Genomic DNA, 21,048 nt, shown 5'->3' on the forward strand with positions numbered 1-21,048 from the left:
CCTTTCCTGGTGCGTGGATCTCTCAGAGACTGGTTCCCGCGTCCCCGACTTTACGAACTGAAAATGTGGAAGGGAGACATGGGGAGCGGCAGGAACACCATCCACAGAACGGAAGCTGAGGGGACTTTAGAGTAACTGATGAGAATCACATTGCAGAAAATCCTTTCCGCTGTGTTATGACATCAGGGTAGAAGAATGAGCCAGGGGCTCAGCGTCCATCTTTCCTAGATGCCCATCATACGGGGCCCTCGGTGATGCCCTCCAGAGGCAAGCTGGGCGCACTGTCGTCTGTAGGCGTCTCCTCCTTCTTCAGTGAAGTGGGCACGCGGAGGCTGACATACGGTTTGTGACATGCCATGTTGGCCAGAGGAGGGTAATGTTGTCTATAGCAAATATAGGCAAAAATGAGGCCAATCACTCCTCCAACAAAGGAATCTAGAGGGAGAGAAGAAGCGGGAAAGACGGTTATTCTTCCTTCATATGAGCAGCCCAGATATCCAGAAAGTTCTTTTCCCACTTGCCCTAAATGATGGGTTGCTTTCAGTCTCTCTACCCAACCTCCACTCCCCACCCCTGGAAGACCAAAGGAAAGGACCCTTGCTGAAGGTGTAAACTGTTGTAGTCTCTTCCGAACTGCCGTCGTTTCTAGCACTTAAATGCTAAAACACAAGGGCTCAAGACTACTGAAATGGCTCAGCATGGAAAACATTGTTGAGGAGCCTGACGACCTAAATTCCAGTCTAACCTTCAGGAAGGTAGACAGAGAAAACAGATTCCACAAAGTCATTCTCTGACTTAGATATGCATCGCCCTGCCCCACCCCCACGCACATAAATACTTTTTTAAAAATCAAGGACTTGACTCTGTGCCCCACCCCTGCCCTTTTAACTCACGCCCTAGCATTGCAAGAGCTCAGACTGGCATTCTAGATTTTTCAGAGTAGAAGAAGAGGTCCTAGACATCTCTCTCACATCTGAACACCCGCAGGGGCTGACATTTAGTTTTCCTAGGCAAGTCTTGCTAGAGTCTTTCAATCTTGCTGGTGAGCTACAAGAGCTCAGCAGGCGTTCCAGTCTGTGCCTTACAGGAAGGGGTTTCTCAGCGATGAAATAACCCCTCAGAGGCATATGGGAATAAATCCTTTAGCAGCCCTTGAGACTTGGCAAACTCTTTAGAGCTCTGGACAAAGGAGCTGGATCCCTCCAGTGAGCTGCAGGGATCACTGAGAGGAAGGGGTGATGGCTGAGGGCAGATGAAGCAGGATGACTCACCCGTAGGCAAAGACAGACTCCTTTACCAAACAGAGTATCCAGGAGTTCAGGAGAGACCCCATGAACACGGCCTGCCCATCAACCCTCAGTGTGCGTCACACATGCCCAAACGGTCTCTACAGACTATAAACATCCTAACACAGTAAGAACCTCCCACAGTAAGAGACCTCTGGAACTCACGCCGTCGTCACTGCCAGGCTCAGCTGTCATTGCCCACATGCCAGTTATCTTGCTAGGTCACGCCAACTTCCTATAGATAGTTGGAAGCACCTCCGTTTCCCCCCAGCATTCCCACTGAATTCCATTGCTGTGGCAAGTCCCACAGCCAAGAGCAACGCAGGGGAGGAAAAGGTTGATTCAGCTTCGCATTTCAGTCCACCCTCAAGGGAAGCCATGGGAGGAACTTGAAGCAGAAACCATGGAGGAACATGGGTGGCTCAATCAAAGACCTACGCTTGGCAAGCTTTCTTATACAGTCCAGGATTACGTGCCAAGGGGATTATGTCACCCAAAGTGGGCTGGGCCCTTCTACATCAGTTGACGATCAAGATGGTCCCTGAATACATATGAATACAGGTCAATCTGATCTGGTGAATCCTTTAACTTTAGATGGCCTTTTCAGGTGACTCTAGGCTGTATCAAGCAGACAGATAAAACTGAGCAAGGACATGGAAGGCCGGAACACTGTTACCCTGAGTCTGTAGTCTATGCTGGTACAGGGGCCCTGTAAACCTTTACAGGTCTATTCATGGATAACCTCGTGACTTTCTGAGGTCTCAGCCTTCACAATGTAACAGGCCTGTGGGATAAAGGCTATGTCCACTCTGGGTCAAACAAGGAATACCTGTTTCCCACTTCTTAGGATGTCAGACACTGTGCATCCCCCTCAGCTAAAGTCAAGCTACTTGCCTGTTGCTTCCTGTGAGGCCATACTGAGTTGTTGTCAAAGCCTTGCATCTTTCCAGACAATGAACTGCTCAGTGAGTAGCTGTGTGTGCAATACCGGTCATTGCTGGTCTTGTTAGAAGTGTTAGGCTCTACCTGAGCTATCAGAATAATTTGAAAGATTTCCCATCTTAAGTGTATTCAGTGCATAAATATACACGCGTGCATGGGTCCACACGCACACCATGGCTACTGTGTGTCTGAAGACAACTTTTAGGAGTTCTGTTCTCGCCTTCCACCATGTAGGATCTGAGGATAATAGCCAATAGGCTTGTCAGTAAATACCTTACCTACTGAGCAAATGCCTAACAGAATTTTTAGTGGGCACAAAGTTTTGTAGGCCACTATCCTCCATAGAACCAACAACTACAACTGTCAAAATTGACAGTAGGCTAATAGACAAACATAATCTCCTCAAACATACACTTTAACGTTTTTCCAAATAAATTTAGTGATTTTGTACATGTAATTTTATTGATCTACAATAGTAAAATAGAAAAAAAAACCAAGTATAGGTAAGAGTGCTTTCCATGATAGAGCACGGATGTCAAGGGCATGTAGCCCAATGTCCAGCTGCTGCTCTAATGGCCAGAGTCTAGAGTCTGGACACAACAGCTGCTGATCCTCCTTCATGTGTGAATAGATGGAGCTGTGCTTCTGCTCGGTGGACCTGCCACTGCTCTCACAAACCAAGAAGGCCCGGCGTCAACCAAAGTTGCTCACATGGCTGTCACATACTCCAGTCATGTTCTCTTCACTCACAATCTTTCTGCCTGTACCTGCTTATTTCTTGGTTACACACATGTAGTTTCCATCCTGGGCTCAAAAGGATCCTTCTTGCTCCCTCTCCTGCTTCAACACCTACCTCGTTATCCTTCTACGACAAAGCCCTGGTACACACACTAGCAACCCTTCCCGACTCCTGTGTGATTAATTCCAGTGGTAAATAACGGCAAACTTTGCAACTGTGGATGGCTAACACCAGGTTTAGAATTCTATGCGGACAAGGGTTGTGTGTCTTGTTGGTGCTGACTCCTTCAACACTTGGCCAACATCTTGCTGCTCAGAGCAGAATTAAAATTGTTGAGGGAGGTCAAAGGTGAGATTTGATGTCTGTCCTGTGTATCTTTACATGAGTCCCTCGTCCCCATCTTCTGTCATCCTGATGGTTATATCTGAGCATGGAGAAAGCACATGGCCATGAAGAGGCCTTCCTGTGTAAGAGTGATCTGACATAAAGGCCAGGAACACATATGAGTCTCTGCTTGGCCCTGATGAACAGCCATCAAGATGGGAAGTGGTGGTCTTACAGATACTGGTAGAATTAGGAGACCAGGAGCTTCAGGAAGTAGCCCATCCTCATCCATCCTCAGGGCCCAGTAGGTTCACCTGGGACATGGTAACACACCCGTCATCTACTCATACCCCGAACAAAGAATGTCCTTGAGGTGAGATCTCTGGTTAAAACACTACAAGCCTGTGCCAAGGTGAATCACTTCACCTCCCTGAGTCTTGGCTTCCTTCTCTCTCAGATGGAGATGAGGTCTCAGAATTCTCCTCATTGACCATGACAACAATTTCTCGCTACTATTATTAAAGTAGATAATACAGGGCATGTCACAAAAGGACCTAAAGGCAGCTGTCCTCATCCTGTTCCTCTCACATCTTACTCCAGTAACTTATGGGGATTTTTTGATTCTCCTTCATCTTTCTTCCCACACAGGAAGCCAAGAGTCCAGAATTGTAACCTCAGGAACGTGGGCATGTTTTCATAGCATTTCATCTTATTTTTAAATGCAGTATTCTTTTTAACAAAAGATTAATGAATTGTGTGTGTGTGTGTGTGTGTGTGTGTATAAAAGTTAGAGGAAAACTTGGAGGAGTTGTTTCTTTCCTCCCGCCATGGGTGTTCTAGAGGAAAAAACTTAAGTAGCAACCCTGACTTCAGGTGCCTTTACCCACTGAGCCATCTCACCAGCCTTTTATAGAATTTTAAATGAATCACCCAAGAACCTGTAAAGCAATGTATATACTATGAATTCTTGAATGGGTCTTCAAGGCACAGTTAGCTTCATAGATTGAAACAGCAGCCCAAATGAAGAGCTTCTTCATGTAATCTATGGACACCAGTCCATAAAACACATTACAGCCTTTTCTAGTTCAAGGTTTTCTGAGCTACACTCTTATCTCATTTTATTGTCTTGTCCGAGCCCAGGGAACAGTCCCACAGGGTGTTACTTTTATAACCATCTAAAATAAACCACAAAACCTGACCTGCATTTGAGCCACTGACTATCACACGGACCACAGAGCTAAATCTGCAAATGATACCACCTGGCTTCTCCATGGCTCAGCATTTCAAGAGGAGGGTCACTGACTGAAGACACCTAACAATTCTAGGCATACGCTTCCTGGGATCATTAATGTAGCAACGTGCAAGGAAAGGGTGATTGATATCAGACCAAACTATTTCCCATTTGGTAGAACAAATGAAACGCTGGGTGGGAAGTAACAGGGACAAGACAGAATCTTATCCAAGCCACTTTCAAGCAGTTATCACGGCTGTGTGTATTAACAAGATGTAAACAAGAAATAACCTGCTTTATGAGGGAGCTTGGCATCAAGGGTTCAAGCGGGCTACTGCTGTTTTAATCAATCTACACACATCCTGTTGACAGATATCAGGCAAGGGGCATGTGGGTCTTCATTGAGAGAAAACTCATTTGGGATTGACCACCCCAAGAATGGTAGCGATGTTTCTGAAAGACTCAAATTAAGAAATGAATGGATCTCCATGTCCCTGGCATCCAAATGTTTCTGTCTCCTTATTTAGTACTGCTGTCAGTCTCTCAAGACACGTGTGTATTGTGTGTGTGTGTCAGGTGTTAGGCATTGAAGTTAGACTTCACACCTCAGGCTAAAGGAAGCATAGGCAACCCTGCTACCCAGAGTTTACAGTTCCAAGGGACAAGACAGACACTATGTAATGATGGCTTAACAGTGAGTTGTAGCAGTGATTAAGTACGGTGAATGATAAGTGTGGGGGACTGAGAGCTGGCCTGGGTAACCCAGAGCACAGGGTTGGGCTGAGGGTATGACTGAGACATTATGAAGGGGAAGCAGAGGAGAGAAAGGCTCCTGTAGTTTTCTAGGAAGGAAAGAAATGCATACAGCTGCCAAGAAAGGAAGAAAAAAGGCTTGTCCAACTGAGAAATTGATGGGAGGATCACCTAATATAAGGGATGTAGGACATAAGGCCACCAATCAGGTTGGGTGAAGAATATTTCTCACATTCTTCTACAGCTCTGATGAGCCCTCAGCATGGATCACAGTTTCACTTCCCTCTGGGGCAAAATCCGTGAAGCCCGCAACCTCTTCCCTTCCATCCTGTTTGGTACCCCACTTCCAAGGCTGTCTGCCTACTACTAGATGGTGCCTAGGATCCTAAACAGCTTGTTCATGTGCACTGCCTCGGAGTCTCGGAGTTCAGTTTCTATTCTGCAAGTGTTTGGCAAAACAGATACACTGAACACCACCTACAAGATACACCAAACTGTCAACACCACTAAAGACAAAAGGCCATGTTCCTAAAACAGGCAAACCCAGAGACAGATAGTCGATCAGTGTTGCCAGGAGCAGGGGATGCTGACTGCTATAGTAGAATTATGGTGGCTGCACTATTCTGAATATGCAGATAAAACCCACTGCACTGTGTCTTCCAAGGGGAGAGCTTTACGGTGCCAAATTAGAGCTCAATGAAGCCTTTCTTTATAGAAACAGAGGGAGGAAACCAACACTAGACGGTTTTCAATGGGACCAGAAACTGTGACTTAGAATCCAGCAACCAGAGAATAAATCTTTGCCTTTAAGATGGGCACAAACTCATCCTCATCTTCTGAGGTCAAAGGACAGGAAATGACCTCACTAGGTCTTCCACAACCAACATGCCAAGCTATGTTCACCTGCTCCAATAAAACAGCAACATGAACAAGGGTTTCCTATTTGTGTTGGCAGGTCTCCAGGAAGAGCACATTCATTCCTGTCACCATGGCAACACTCAACATCATTGAGTTCACTTGACTTGGGACTTTATATGTCTTGGGCTTTATGACCCAGGACACTCAGGCAAAATTCAACTCCGGAAAACTCAACAATTACGTGTGATAGTTTTGTTTGTTTGTTCTTTTTATTCTTTCCAGTGATTCTCTGTCTAGTGAAATTCCTGCTTTTGTGACATAGTTTCTAGAAAAGAATTTATATAACACCAACATACCTAGTACACTGGAGGCTGGAGGCATGGTGGCCATACTGCCTTACTGAGCCCAAAAGCACAAGGAGGCATGACTGAATGAATATTTAAAATGCAAATTTAAATCTTTTTACTTTTAAAAGGAAAAGGAAAGAACTTACAGAAAATGTGGATTATTGCATTAAAATTAGTTGGATGTGCTCAGAAAAACTCAGAGCATCTGTGTCACCTGCCACATCCCAGAAATACCAGTTTCTGATGCAAAACCTCTTAGTTAAGCCAAGGGAGTGACGGAAGCTAGCCAAGCATAAAGTCCCACAAGGACACTGGAGCCTAGCAAGCTGGCATCCTCTGGAGAGGGAACTGTTTCTGGCACTGACGGTGTCAGCTACTCAGCTACTGCTTGCAATATTGTCCTACAAGGTAAAGCAAGCTAAGTTCATGATGCTCCAGCTTACCTCCTGAAGGTTTCCAGGAGTGTTGTCCTGACGGTCTCTTGTCCAGCCTCCAGAATAGTAGCACAATATACAGTAAGACAATGTACTGCTGTCCTTCTAAACCCCTGCTGTTTAGATGTTTGCTCTTGAAAGTCTAAGGAGCTTCATCAGAAGATAGCATGAGACATGCAAACATCCCGCCTATGTTGGGGGATGATGGAGGAGGGTCATCTGTATATCTGTTGTTTTATTGGTTAATTAATAAAGAAAACTGCTTGGCCTGATAGGTCAGAACATAGGTAGGTGGAGTAGACAGAACAGAATTGTGGGAGAAAGAAAGCAGAGTCAGACAGACGCTTCAGGCAATCGCCATAGGCAGTCACCATGCCTCTCTTCTCTGAGTCGGATGCAGGTTACGATCTCTTCTGGTAAGCCACCACCTCGTGGTGCTACACAGATTACTAAATATGGGTTAGTCAAGATGTGGGAATTAGCCAATAAGAGGCTGAAACTAATGGGCCAAGCAGTGTTTAAATGAATACAGTTTCCGTGTAATTATTTGGGGAGTAAAGCTAGCCTGGTGGCGGGACGCAGCCCTGCCGCTCCATCAACAGGGGGAGCCAGTCAGTGACACAATTCTGCTCAGTTACGTATAATTTGTAGCTGCTTTCACATAACTGTCACAGAAATGGTTTAGCTACATAAGGCCTATATAGGATCTACAAAGTCTTCCTTCCCCCACCTTGTTCTAGTGAATAGGAACAGACAATTGTCACCATGCACTAAATCAGTTGTTAGAAGGTAGCAAATGAGTCAGGGTAGAGGGGCAGGATATGAGGGCTCTGATGTAATGAAATGATGTTGTCAAGTCCACCCCAATGTGATGTGTGGAGCATGGCTAGGAGGGCAAAGGATTACTGCATGCCCGCATCAAGGGGGAAAGGATTGCAGGTACATGAAGAAGCCAGTGCAAGGGCCATGTGGTGAGATAAGCCTGGAGTGTTAGCTAAACAGCAAGAAGCCACAGGCCTATAGGATGGGACTCTGCAGGTCACTGCAGGGTATGGGCTCTGATACTGAAGGAACAGAGAACATCAGAGGAGGAACTTCTAGACAAAGCCATGGTCCTAAAGGCTCACTGGCCACAGCTGAGGGGCACAGATGAAGATTAGCCAAGAGCAATGGACCAGCATGGAGAGAGGAATTAAACTCTAGCAATATCTTGAACATTGAAGTTCCTAGGAAACCACAGGAAGCTGAAAAGAGAATTCCTTGAGTAAAGGGAAGCAAGGTGTCCATGGAACTCAGGAGTAAGCAGCATCCTTTCTCGGGGAAACTGGGCAATGGGCCAGCCAAGTACAGAAAGATGCAAAAGGCCCAGCAGAGGAAGACTCCCGTGGGCCATGTTCTGCCTGTCTGGTGGGCTCTGTATTGATGGAGGGGTGCCATGGTGCTTCAGACTGCTACTAACTCTCCTGTGCACCAATAGAGACATGCTCACCATGGGCATCTGGACCCTGAGCTTCCTAAACAGCATTGAATTTTGGGAATTCAGTCATGCCCCACAGGTAGCCAATGGAGAGAAGATGCATTCACTTGGAATGGAGCACACTAGAGGGAGAGCCGCAGGGCCATATTCTGTTCAGCCCTGAGCTGGAAGGTTTCTGGTGGGAACAACCATACAGTCCTAAGAACCCCTTTCAAGTCCCTTAATTTAGAAAATCAAAGGATTGCTTCTTCTCTCCCTCCCCACTTCTCTCTGTGTGTGCCCATGCACATGCCTGTGTGTGTGTGTGTGTCTATGTGTGTGTCTATGTGTGTCTATGCCCATCATGTGCCTGTGTGTGCCTGTGCCTGAGCTTGCATGAGTGCTAATACACCCCAGGATGAAGCAAAGTACATGTTCACACCCATCCTAGCTATGGTTCTTCCTTGGCCAGGAACCACAGAATCCACAAGAGAGAGAAGAGGCAGAAGCTTAGGGCATGCTGTGTCCTTCTCTGCATGGATCTTCCCCAGTGTGGTGATTCTACAAACTTTGGAGTTTAAATGCTTTGTGTTCATGGTTTAAGCACAAAGGTGAGCCTTGCTGCCAGGCATAGGGCTCTGCACTGGCACCAACCTAGCACAAAGTCAAAGGGAGCACCCGCCACATAGAGTTTTAATATCAATCCAACCAGCTCTCTTTCTGGGGAAGTTTCACTAAATATTTTACATGTAGTCCCATCTAAGCCTAGGTCCCCATAGTCCCCTCATTCAGTAAAAAAGCAGACTTGTATCTTTAGAGTGGACTAGGGAGGTTGAAATAACAGAAAGCAATCATCATAACTAACAGAGCAAGCCATGTGAGATTATGGGATATTGATTAGCTATGAATATGTGATGAAGTAATCAGTTGTATTTCTGTATCTGATATCATTGCTTAAATCACACTGAAATGGAGTCATAAAACCTCATAATAGTGATGCTGTTCACTCACATTAATAATGAGAAGGGCTTGGGCTTTGCTGATGTCTATGGGATTCCACATGGATTTTCACCTTGATTGACGGCCCCCACCTACCATCACTGGGCAGCTCAGTTCGCCACAGAGAAACAAGCAATCTGTCTCAATCAAGCCTCCCGCCTCCAACATCCACCCACACTGCAATCAAAGGCCTTGCTGCTATGTGTTTGCCAAGCCCCAAACCTCAGAGGCCACCTCCATTTCTCCCCACACAAATGAGCATTGAATAAATACAATCTCTCATTCTTTCCCCATGATTACATTATTTAGCCACAGAGAGAAAGGCAACAAGCCAGGCCAGGGTCAGAGAAGGTTGAAGAGGGGCACACCTTACATCTTATGCCATCAGTATAAGATCATGCAAAGATGAAGGGGGAAAACATCAATTCTCAATTCCGAGACTCTTTAAATTTTGGGACAGGGACTCATATATCTCAGGATAACCTCATTGTGCAGTCCAGGATGACCTTGAACCTCAAGTCATCCTGCCTCCTCCTCGCTAGTGCTAGAATCCTAAGTGTACACCACTCTACCCAATCTATGTAGTGCTGGGGATGGAGCCCAGTACTTCACACATTAGGCAAGCATTCTAGCAATGAGTGACATCTCTAGCCCCTTGACGTTCTTCACTGTTTCCCCAATCCAAAATGGTCAGATAAGGGTGGCAACTCTGTATCAGTGGCTTTTGATCCGATTATAACGGGAGAATACACCTGACACCATGGCAGCTGTTTAGGAAACCCTGCATATCCTCAGTAACAGTGAGCAAGGCAACAGAGAAACGGTTGGCATAGTGCCAATGACATTGGGTTCGTTATTTCATTCAGTCTACGACATGACACTGTGAAATATTCAGATATTCTCATTCTATGGTCAAAGAAGAAAGTGGAGTTCCCTGAGAAACAGGAGACACAATTCACACAAGGCTGTTTGGTCCACTGTTGTTGCAGGGGAATGTCCTAAGCCCATTGGCAACAGAGGTGGTAGAAAAACATGGCTAGAGCCAGCGTTGCGTGAAGACGTGCCTCGGTTGCTGTTGGCTCAGGACTCTGTCCCTCCCTCCTTCTTGTAATGTGGTTTTCAGGACAGCAAGCACTTCACTCAACTCAGTGAGAAGCAGGGAGAGCTGCAGCTACGGCTCTGTGGTCCTTTCCTTACCTCCTCCATCCAGGGGCGTGGGATGATGATGCATCCCCCATGTAAACTGTGCTCCAGCATCTCTTCCCCACACCCTGCACCTTCTAACTCCAAAATACCATTTCAGGTACATGACTCCCAAGACATGGGCTCCAGGAGGGTGGGGAGTAGACCAGAAGCTGGGAGGGAGCGGGAGAAACTGTCTCCTTACTGTAGGTGACTCTCAGAAGTGACCAGAAGGGACATGCCCCTTTGTCAGACTCCTGGATGCGACATCACACTGCATCCTACTCCCAGAATCTCACTCAGGACTGATGGGATACCGGTGAGACTGGTCAGGGTGGTCTGAGGATGCCATTTCAGGAAGCCACACCATAGATGCTGCTGTCCCTGGAAGCCACAAGACTGTGGCTGTCGGGCTCTCACCTCTGTGTCTGTTCCCTGTCTCTTATGGCAGGTGGCAATTCTCTTTCAGGACAGCTGTGAGCTGCAGTTTATTGACAGAGACATGGTGGGGTCAGTCGCATTCCCGAAACAAACCCCTCACTTGCTTACGATTTAAGTTTTAATGAATATCCTAGGACTGACACATAGAAGTAAGCTTCACCCCTGCCTTGAGACAGAGGCAAGCCTCACCCCTGCATTGTGATTGAAGTCTTGCCTTGATACAGAGTAAGTCTCAGGTCAGTCTTACAGCAGAGGCAAGCCTTGCCCTGGCCTTGTGATAGAGACAAGCCTCAGTACAACTGTGTCAAATGCTAAGTCTCACCCCAGCCTTGAGGAAGGGAAATCTCACTCCAGCCTGCAATAGAGGTAAGCCTTATTCCAGCCTTGTGGCAGCTATTAAAATTATTGGTGAAGTTGGAACCCTGGACTGGACATACCCTTTGGCACTGCCTCTGTGGTGAGAAATAAGCCCTCGGGGACTGGATTTACAATGGAGAAGGAGCCAAAAACAACTTGGCAGTGAGTCTGGAGACCAATCAAGCAGAGAACTCACATTTGGGCCGGAGGCCAGGGTGGCCACACTGAAGACCTGATATCCTGGTAGGACTTGAGCAAAGTCTTCTTGAGAACAAGCAAGAAGGAAAAAACTCAGCAGGGCCAAGATGAATGCCAGGACACACTTAAAGAGGCCCATGTCTTTTATGACCACATTTAGTCTGGCTTCTGACAGTAACGACTCAGCTCTTTCCAGCTCAGTGACTGTCCAACACCCATCCCTGGAGGGAGAGGGGGGCCACTCTGAGGACTGGTCGGGGACTCACCTTGCCAGTGATGCTTGTAGTCACACATGCGCGATAGGGCGATCATCATGGCGCAGTACAAGGGCAAGATGGCAGCACAAAGCCGCCAGCTCTTCCCCCGCCCACTCTCCGTGAAGCAGTGCAGCTTGCCAGCCAGATAGAATGTTGTGAAACCGAGGCCCGAGAAGGCAACTGCCGAAGAGAAAAAGCAGACGTTACCCTAGCAGGTGTGAGTAGCAAGAACTTGGCAGCCTTCCTGTCTGCCATCTTCATGCCCCAGGGTCAAGGCCAAGGCCAAGGCCAAGAGGAACCAGGCACCTTTCAGCCAAATCTGTTCTGCCACAATCATTCTAGAATAAACTTTCAACCATGAGAGCGACCCTTCAGGCCTGCGTGTGCCCAGAGTTAACTTTGTGTCATCATTATCTCTCTCACTTGCTCGCTCATCTCGCTCATCTCGCTCATCCATTCAACAAAGGTTTAATGACTCGGGTGATTCAATGGGTCTTCGTTGTCAACTTGGCACATCTGGGAAATGAAACCTCAGTTAAGAAACTGCCTTCACCAGATGTCTATAGGGCAGTTTCTTGATTGCTAATTGAGGTGGGTGGTCTCAGCCCACTGTGGGCAGAATCATCCCTAGGCATGAGAGCCTGGGCTATTTAAGCAAGGTAGCTGAACATGGGCAAGCCAAAAATCAGAGTCTTGCTTTAAGTTCCTGCCTTGGCTTTCCTCAGTAATGGCCTGTAAGCTATAAGGTGAGATAAACCTTTTACTCCCTGAGTTGCTTTTTGTTTTAAGTGATTTATCACAGCACAGAAAAGTTGGCTAGAACAGCTATCCGATATATGCTAGGCAGACACATGCTCCATGAGGGAAGAAAAAGATGCCCAGGATACCATCTCTGCTCTCATGGGGTATGTGGTTTGAAAGAACATGGTCCCCAAAGGGAGAGGCACTATTAGGAGGTGTGGCTTTGCTGGAGTCAGTGTGGCTTTGTTGGAGGAAATGTGTCACTGTGAGCATGGGCTCTGAAGGCTCTTTTGCTCAAGCTTCCCTCAGTGTGACACTGAGACCATTTTCTGTTGCCTTCTGATCAAGAAGTAGCCAGCACCATGTCTGCCTACACACTGCTATGCTCCTGCCACCACAACTAAATGTTTTCCTTGTAAGAGTTGCTGTGGTCATGGTATCTCTGAACCAAGCAATAGAAATAGAAATCCGAACCAAAACACAGGGCTTTGGGGCTGTTGGAACAGCATGAGCATTCTGAGAGATTATTTGAAAATGTATTACATTCGATAAGAAAAAGTATAGCCAAAATATTCAATAAAAACTGCTTCGATGAGAAGGGTTGGGACAAGGGGAACCTGAAATGATCCCTGGCTTTTGACAGAGACAGAACATGCATTGGCGGCATTTGCTAGGACGACATCAGCAAATGCCCTGGAGGAGTCAACTTGATGGAGAAGACAGTTGTGCCAAGCACCTTGAATTCTTCTTAAAATATAAATTATTGTATTTTAGACATGCAAAGACTTAAAACCATACAGTTTGGATCTAGTACACACCCTCCTCCCCCACCCAAGCTTTCACTCATTCGCTTATGCCAATCTGGATCTGGAAGACTCTATTCAGTGAGATAAGTGTGCCCAACAAAGATGGTTCTTGCTTTGTTTCTGCTGCTATGATGAATACAGTGAAAAAAGAAACCTGGGGAAGAAAGAGTTTATTTACTTACAATTCCAGGCCACAAGTCCATTACTGTGGGGAAGTTAAGGCAGGAAACCAAAGCATCAGATGTATAGCCAAGAGTGGAGAGAATTAAATGCATGGAGCCTTGATTGTTTGCTCTCAGCTAGCTTTCTCCTCTCTTAGAGTGTTCAGGATGCCCCCTGCCTAGGGAATGGTGCTGCCCACAATGAGTTGGATCTTCCTTCATGAGTTACCAATTAAGATAACCTCCCACATACATTTACACAGGCCAACCTTTTCTGTGTAATTCCTCATTAAGAATCTCTTTCCTAGTGATTTCATACGGCATCAAATCAGCAGTGAAAAATAGTAAACACAAGGAAAAACACCATGCACTGTTACTCATGCAAGATCTAAAATTTTGACTTCATAGCGGAGAGTAAGACAGTGGTCACTATAGTGGCTGGAATGAGCAGTTGGAATAGACAGCGTTTGGATAGAAGGCACGAAGTTTAGTAGGAAGACTTAGTGCTAATGCTCTATAGCACAACAGGGTGACTATAGCCTGACATCCATTATACATTTTAAGATTAAACAGAAGTATCCAAAGGCCCCTACACAAAACGCGGTCAGTGTTTGAGGAGGTGGAAGCGCTAATTACCCTGACTGGATCATCTGGCATGGTTTACAAATATTAAACTCACATACCCCACCCTATAAATAGGTACAAGTATTGTGAACATTAAAAATTTTAAAAAAGACTTCATGTTGGAAACAAAGTGTTGCAGTTGTAACTCAGTGAGATATAAGGTTGGTCTCTGAGGGTTTAGAACAATGTTGCTCAACCCTGGCTACATAGTCTCCATCACTAAACAGGAAACTTAAAAACTACTAGTATCCATGGTCTGCCATGGTCCCTGGACTGGGTGCATCTGTTCCTGGATGCAGCGCTGTATGATGCATCTGTACTATCCGCTGGCTATAATGGTTGCCATGACCGAGTTCAGGGGCTTTCCTTGAGACCAGGTACTGCAGCTACTCATCTCTGGATGGCAGACTTAACCAAATCTTCATCTCGACTGGAAGATAAAGAAGAGAGCTCCTACACAACCAGCCCACACAGTGACTTCAGGAGCACAGGTCTGAAAAACTCATCCTCAGTACACCAATAAGTCCAAGGGATGGTGCAAGGCCTTAGCTACAGCGTGGGCATCACAAAGAAGTTTATTACAGATATAGGCCCTCAAGGCTGGCTGCAGACTCACGAGTGAGGACTGGCTTTCCACAGTATTACCAAAAGGATCATATGCACACCGCAGTGGGAGAAGCCCTGGGCCTAAAATGAATCCATTATCCTTTCAGGGCGTCTTTAGAATGGCCTCAAGGTGGCAGCATAAACTCTGAGGGGGAACTAAAAAACGTTCTGTTTGAAGCTGCTTACAAAAGTGGAAAATTGGAAGCCAAGCTGTGTGACACCTTCTACAGCCAGGGAGGCAACACAAAAACCCAGATTCTGTGGCAGTGTTGGGCGACAAGAGGACTCATAGGTTCCAGGTCAGCATAGCTATAGTGTATGACAATGATTGACCTTCAGTTTTTCCAAACCATCTCTGAAAATTATGTACCTTCTTAAATGGGATCTTGGTTATGAGCATGAACTTGTGCCAAAGTAGGTCTTTCTGAGCCACGAAGTGAGGATCCATTATAAGCATTTGCTTGTTTTGTTTTCTTGAGACAGGGTTTCTCTGAGTAGCCCAGGCTGTCCTGGAACTAGCTGTAGACAAGGCTGGCCTTGAACTCACAGAGATCCACCTGCCTCTGTCTTCCAAGTGCTGGGATTAAACGTGTGCACTACCACTGCCCGACTCCCCCCTGCCTATTAAATAGATGTTAAACTTGGTTTGTCTCGGGTACACAGATGAAGCAAACATCAAGAGACCCAAACGGAAGCTGTGTGTGAGCACTGAAACTTTTCTCGTTATTACCAGCATTCCAACAGTAGAAAGCTTAACCTAAGATGTAAGATTGGGCACTGCTCAGCATGGCACGCTAGGATGATAGAAGGGTATTGAGTGATTTCCATAGTGTTCTAATGTGGGATCATTTGGGTACCATTCTAGCTAGTTCAAAAGCTTCTTAATCCCCACCCACATGCACTGGACTCCATCCTTCCCATCCATTTACATCCCCACATGAGGTACAGGAGTGGGAGGGCTGGATGGCTTATTCCTATTGTCTCTGACTGAATCCTGAGCTCTTACAGGAGGAATAAAATGGACTTTATTCAAGCGAGATAGCTTAGCAAATCTATCCACCTAATTCCCCAAAGTGTGAGGAACAGAAATGTACAGCCCTGAGGCTCTGTTGGTCTATGGATGGAAGTTTCCAGAATCAGAGGGGAGACAGCCCAGAGAAATGCTAAACTGTCATTTCTCAGGGAAATGGGTTATTTCAAAAGCCGATGAACCCTGAGTGGATGATGATGATGAGGAACTGGTATAAGGTCCATATAAGACTGTCTTGAAGACTCAACACTGATGAACAAACAGCTCTAGCTACCAGTTCTGTCTGCACTCTGGCATCTTCAGGAGATGGAGAAGGAAGGAGCTGCCTGGCTAGCAACCTCCACCCTCCTCCTGACTTCCACCACCTAGGAGCTCTCATCTGGCATGCCGGCACCAGCTCTGGCATCGAGGGCTTTGCATCAGTCTCTGGAGTGTAGGTAAAGCCTCTCTCCTGCCCAGTGGGAGGCAGCACCAGGGCACAGCCTCTCCCAAGCACTGAGGCCTCGGCCTCTCTGCAGAGCGGGGAGTTCTTTTCAGTTGTAAGCAGGGAGTGCAATGGCTGCAGCAGCCGGTTTCCTTTTGACACGTGCTACTGGGCCTCTGGACAGTATTGTAAAACTGTTGTATGCTGTTACTTTTCTAGATGACAATATAAAGTTCCAATTTCATGCTAAACCTTGTGCTTGTCACTTTCTTGCTGACATTTATATAGTTATTGAGCTGGTGTAATGTTTTCTGACAAAGGACTTCGGAGGGAATTCCGTCTGGCCTGGCAGACACAACTGCGCATCAGGCTGTTCTGGTCCCTTGCACCTTTACCTTTTCATTAAAAACTGAGTCTGAATTACACCCATTAAGCTGTGGTTGAATAAACCTTATTCCTTATGAGACAAGGGGTTTGGGACCAGGATGTAATGTTCCATGAGCCACTCTGCTCTCAGATCATGAATCCTAGATTCAAGTTCGATGAGGAGAGCAAGTAAACAAGAAAGCCATCAGAGATGAAATTTCCAACTCTAGCCATATACTCCCCCCATTTTCTTCTCAAGGAGACACACTTAGCTTAGCTGCTGGGGTACTTCATGCCATCTTGGAACTAGTGAGACGATGTCCATTTGAAGTGAGAGTCTGCTCTGCGTCTTCCTTTAAAAGCACTCCCACTTTCTAACCTGATTGATTAACAAAACTGGGACTAGAATACAGCAAGACTGGCAGAATGCTTGCTTGAGGCCCCGGGTTGACATCTAGTACCACATAAGTAAGGCATGGTAGTGCAGACATATAAACCAAGAACTTAGGAGACAGAAAGGTCATAAGTTCAGGGTCATCTTCATGTGTAAAAAAATTTTAAAGCCATGCTGGAAACCAAGAGACACTTTCTCAAAAGAGGAAAGGGAGCAAAGAAGGGAGAACACATCCCAAGCTGAGAAAATGAACTTTCAAATGCACAGCCAGGGCGCTGTCCACTTTGGAAGATGGGTTTCTGAGATAAATGTGTGTGTGTGTGTGTGTGTGTGTGTGTGTGTGTGTGTGTGTGTGTGTGTGAGAGAGAGAGAGAGAGAGAGAGAGAGAGAGAGAGCATCGCCAAGATTAGAAATATGAGCAAATCCTCTACAAAACAAAACCCAAACCAAAACCAACCAAACAAACAGAAACCAGCGAAGTGAAGGGACTCCAAGAACCTGCTTTTCCTGGGTAACAAACTCGCAGGTGTTCCAGAATTTGGAAACACAGTCTTTTACCACAGATGGGAGGGACGTGGGCAATTTTTTCTGCGAGAAAAGCATTGTGCCTTTTGCTTTCGTAGTCTGCAGGCTTTCTTGGCTAGAAGCAGCTGACTGTAAATATTGACAGGAGGATCTGCCAGGAAGATGCTCTTAGCTAGGGAGAAGACAAACATGAGACTCTCTCACCTTGTTTCATGAATATGGGTGCTCACTCATTGTTTTCAATGATACCAGCAAGAGAAATGGGGCAGGAGAGGTGCCAGGTCCACCCAGTGATAGGGCTGGCTGTCTCCCCAGTGATACTGGGTAACCATCACTCTTTGCTCTCCCTGAAACCCAGAGGAATGAACAGAGGCTTGTGGTTCTTCTCTGGCGAAGGAAAGTCCATTTGCTGAATCTGCTTAGGTACTCAGGTGGCTTTTCTTTTCTCCTCAGCTGACTGACTCTTAAACCAATTCTCACTTCAAAGACTTCAGACGTGAGGAAACTGGCGCTGAAGAAGATGCTTCAAAACCTGATTCATTCTTCTTATAAATGGGAAGGACAATCCCTAACGTCGATGGAAGCTTGAAGACCCCAGACAGCCAAAGCCACCCCGAGTAAAAGAACAATACTGGAGGTATCACAATATCTGATTCCAAGCTATGTTACAGAGCAATAACAGCAAAACCAGCATGGTACTGAAACGAAAGTGGACACATTGGTCAATGGAATAGAACAGAGGATCCAGAAGTAAACACACACACACACACACACACACAGCTACCTACAGCTACCAGATCTTTGACAAAGGTGTCAAAAACTTAGCCTGAAGAAGAAACAATCCTTGTAAGAAATGGTGAGGGAAAACTGATGTCTCCCAGAAGAAGAAAACTAGATCTCCATCTCTCCTCCCGTCCAAACATCGGTTCAGAATGCTTCAAGGATTTCAATATAAGATCTGAAACTATTAGGGGAAAACCCTTCGCAATATTGGTACAGATAAGGATGAAAAAGCACTAGGAACTTAGAAAACATCAGCAAGCAGCGGCAAATGGGATGACATGGAATCAAGAAGCTGCTGCACACCTAAGAAAACAGCTGGGTCCTGCCAAGCCTACAGAACGGAAGCAACTCTCTGCCTGCTGCACATCTGAAGAGGATCCATGACATAGTGACCTCAAAGTCTAACCCACAAGCCACAGACAGCCCAATCAATAAGTGAGATAATGAAATGGACAGATCGTCCCTCAAAGTACACGTTGCTAAGAAGCATGTGAAAAAGTGTTCAATATCCTGAACTATCACTGACATGCTAATTAAAACTCCCTTGAGATGCCACCTCACTCCAGTAAGAAGGGCTATCGGCAAGAAAACAAGCAATACAAGCACTGGTGAGCTTGTGGGGTAAACAGAGCCCTTTATATTGCTAGAGGAAATGGAAATGAATTTAACCACCATGGAGATCAGTGTGGAGGTTCCCTAAAGTCTAAATCCAGGTCTATCATATGCCCCAGCTTTACTGCTCTTGGTATATGTCTAAAGTCAGCCTGCCATAAAGATCCCTTCACAGTTATGGTTGATGCAGCTTGGCTCACAATGGCCAAGTTATGGAATCTACCTAACAGATTCCTTTCATAAACAGATTTCATCCATAAGCAAATGAACGGATAAAGAAAGTGTCTCAATACACAATGGGGCTTTATTCAGTCCTAAAGAAGAATGAAATTATGTCATTTTCTGGAAAATGGATGCAACTGGAGATCATCACAGTGAACAAAACAAGCTAGACTCATCAGATAAACATCACATTTTCTCTCCTTTATGGCTACATCAAATTATTGAGATATGTCAACAAAGCAGGTGGGACACTGGGAGAAGGGAGGAGGGGTAGGGAGGGAGAAGACAAGGAGAATGTGGAGGTGAGTGTGGTCCATACTTATGACACCCTTGAAAAAGACTGTCTTTAAGAAACCACAGAGAAGGAAAATATTAAACAAATATATAGATGCTGACCAATGGAAATCCGATGTCAGTGAAGATGGGGAAATGAAGAAGATCAAGAAGCAATTAAATCATCATATGTCCCCATACCCCAAATGCCACTGATTTTAGGATTTATCATTGTTTTTGTACCACATAAAGAAAAAAAAATACTGACATTGGCTCTCCTATCACACTGCCTGTAAGATGTGTTCAAACATTAGCTAATTAAAACTGCCCTGAAGCTGAAAGAACAAATGAGACAAGACTCGAGGACTTATCCTGCCTGGCCTGTTGCAGTTTTAACTTCTGCTAGTAATAAAAAATATCCCAGGCAGGCATCATTCCTGGCATCGCAGACAGAACTGTGCTTTAATGGAGCAATTGGCATACATCTTCCATCTGATTCAAAGAGCTGGTGTCTCCTTTCCGAAGAGGAAGAAGGGCACCCTTGGCATCTCAATGACCTGATGGAGGATGTTCTGCAGAGGCTTCAAAAGCAGCTGGGCAGGACCATCGAAAGCCAAGGGTATGGGAGGCAAGCATGCCACCACTGCCTCATAAGGAGCAGTGTGGTAGCCAGAGTCAAAGACCTGCTTTCCTTCCCTTGGCACCTTCTTAGAAGAATGCAAGATGCTGTTCCTCTCTGGGCTTCAGTTATGAGAGGCTAAACAAGCAAATAAAGTCATTAAAAATAAAAAACTTTAAAATGCGGTATCCTGACATTTCTGAGAAATGTCTCTAGATTTTAAACCCAAACAACTAACTGAGAAGTCAATACAGTGCAGACTAAAGAGAACTCAACCGTGAGCAAGCAGGGCTGGGTCTCAGGATGCCACTCTAAGACCTCACCCTGGTCCTGCTACCAATGTCGACAGTGTTTGAAGAGACCTTTGAGCCTTAGCTTCCACTGCCCCCACTCTCCCTACTGGAGGAAGAATCACCTGATGGACCTCAGGTCATTTTCCTGAAGGTGAGAACAGCACCATGTGAAATTGAGCTGGTGATGCTGGGGCCTGCATAACTTCATTTATTCCAGGGAGCACAATGAGTAGAAGAGAAACGAGGGCTTTCAGGAGCATAGAGTCTGCGGTACCCAGTGCTGCCATGGAGTCATGTGTGAGCTTGCATCATGGGACCTTCATTTCCACATTTCCACCTTAGGGTTAGTGATACCAGATTCTCACTACCATGAGGACTAGAGAACAGAAACTTCTGGACCCTCTGCCCAGGTCTCGGCAGCAGCTGCTGCTCACTCGCTCACTTCTTACGACTGGCTGTGGCATCTGCCCGTGCCTCCGTTCTGTGAAGAAGCTCTTTTATAATAGCTTCCTCTGCAGCCTCCAGCGCTTTGCTTATGTAACTACAAATCCACTTAGAGAGAATTCCAGGGTCAGCGTCCAGGGCTCGTCACAGCCCCTGAGGCTCTCAGGAGATGTTAGCAAAATTAAAAATCTTGAAGACAGGAAGCGAACAGGCGGTGGAGGGGTTTGTCTTCCTCTCTGCAGGAAGGTCGGTGCTCTCAGATGAGAGGGCCAGCCGTGCTTGTGCCAAATGATCCATTCCAGAAGGTATCTCCTAGACTCC

At 46.0% G+C, this 21,048-nt stretch overlaps 1 protein-coding gene across 1 annotated transcript; it reads right to left on the reverse strand.

The window, feature by feature from the left end:
- Positions 1-235: 235 nt before the first annotated feature.
- On the reverse strand, positions 236-12,261 carry LOC119805717 (phospholipid phosphatase 4-like). The gene is made up of 3 exons (XM_042054398.1): positions 12,111-12,261; positions 11,814-11,984; positions 236-435 (listed from the first exon to the last, which is right to left on the reverse strand). The coding sequence occupies exons 1-3, from the start codon at positions 12,259-12,261 to the stop codon at positions 236-238; spliced, it is 522 nt and encodes a 173-aa protein (XP_041910332.1).
- Positions 12,262-21,048: the final 8,787 nt, after the last annotated feature.

The sequence above is a fragment of the Arvicola amphibius genome, unplaced genomic scaffold, assembly GCF_903992535.2.
Source record: "Arvicola amphibius unplaced genomic scaffold, mArvAmp1.2, whole genome shotgun sequence".
Taxonomy (NCBI): Eukaryota; Metazoa; Chordata; class Mammalia; order Rodentia; family Cricetidae; genus Arvicola; species Arvicola amphibius.

Excerpts from the sequence above, each read along its gene's own strand:
- LOC119805717 (XM_042054398.1), bottom strand. The coding sequence starts at position 12,261 with ATGGATGAGCGAGATGAGCGAGATGAGCGAGCAAGTGAGAGAGATAAT. Across the intron at positions 11,985-12,110 it reads AGAACAGATTTGGCTGAAAG|TTGCCTTCTCGGGCCTCGGT; the intron begins GTGCCTGGTTCC and ends TCTCTTCGGCAG. Across the intron at positions 436-11,813 it reads CTACAAGCATCACTGGCAAG|ATTCCTTTGTTGGAGGAGTG; the intron begins GTGAGTCCCCGA and ends CTCTCCCTCTAG.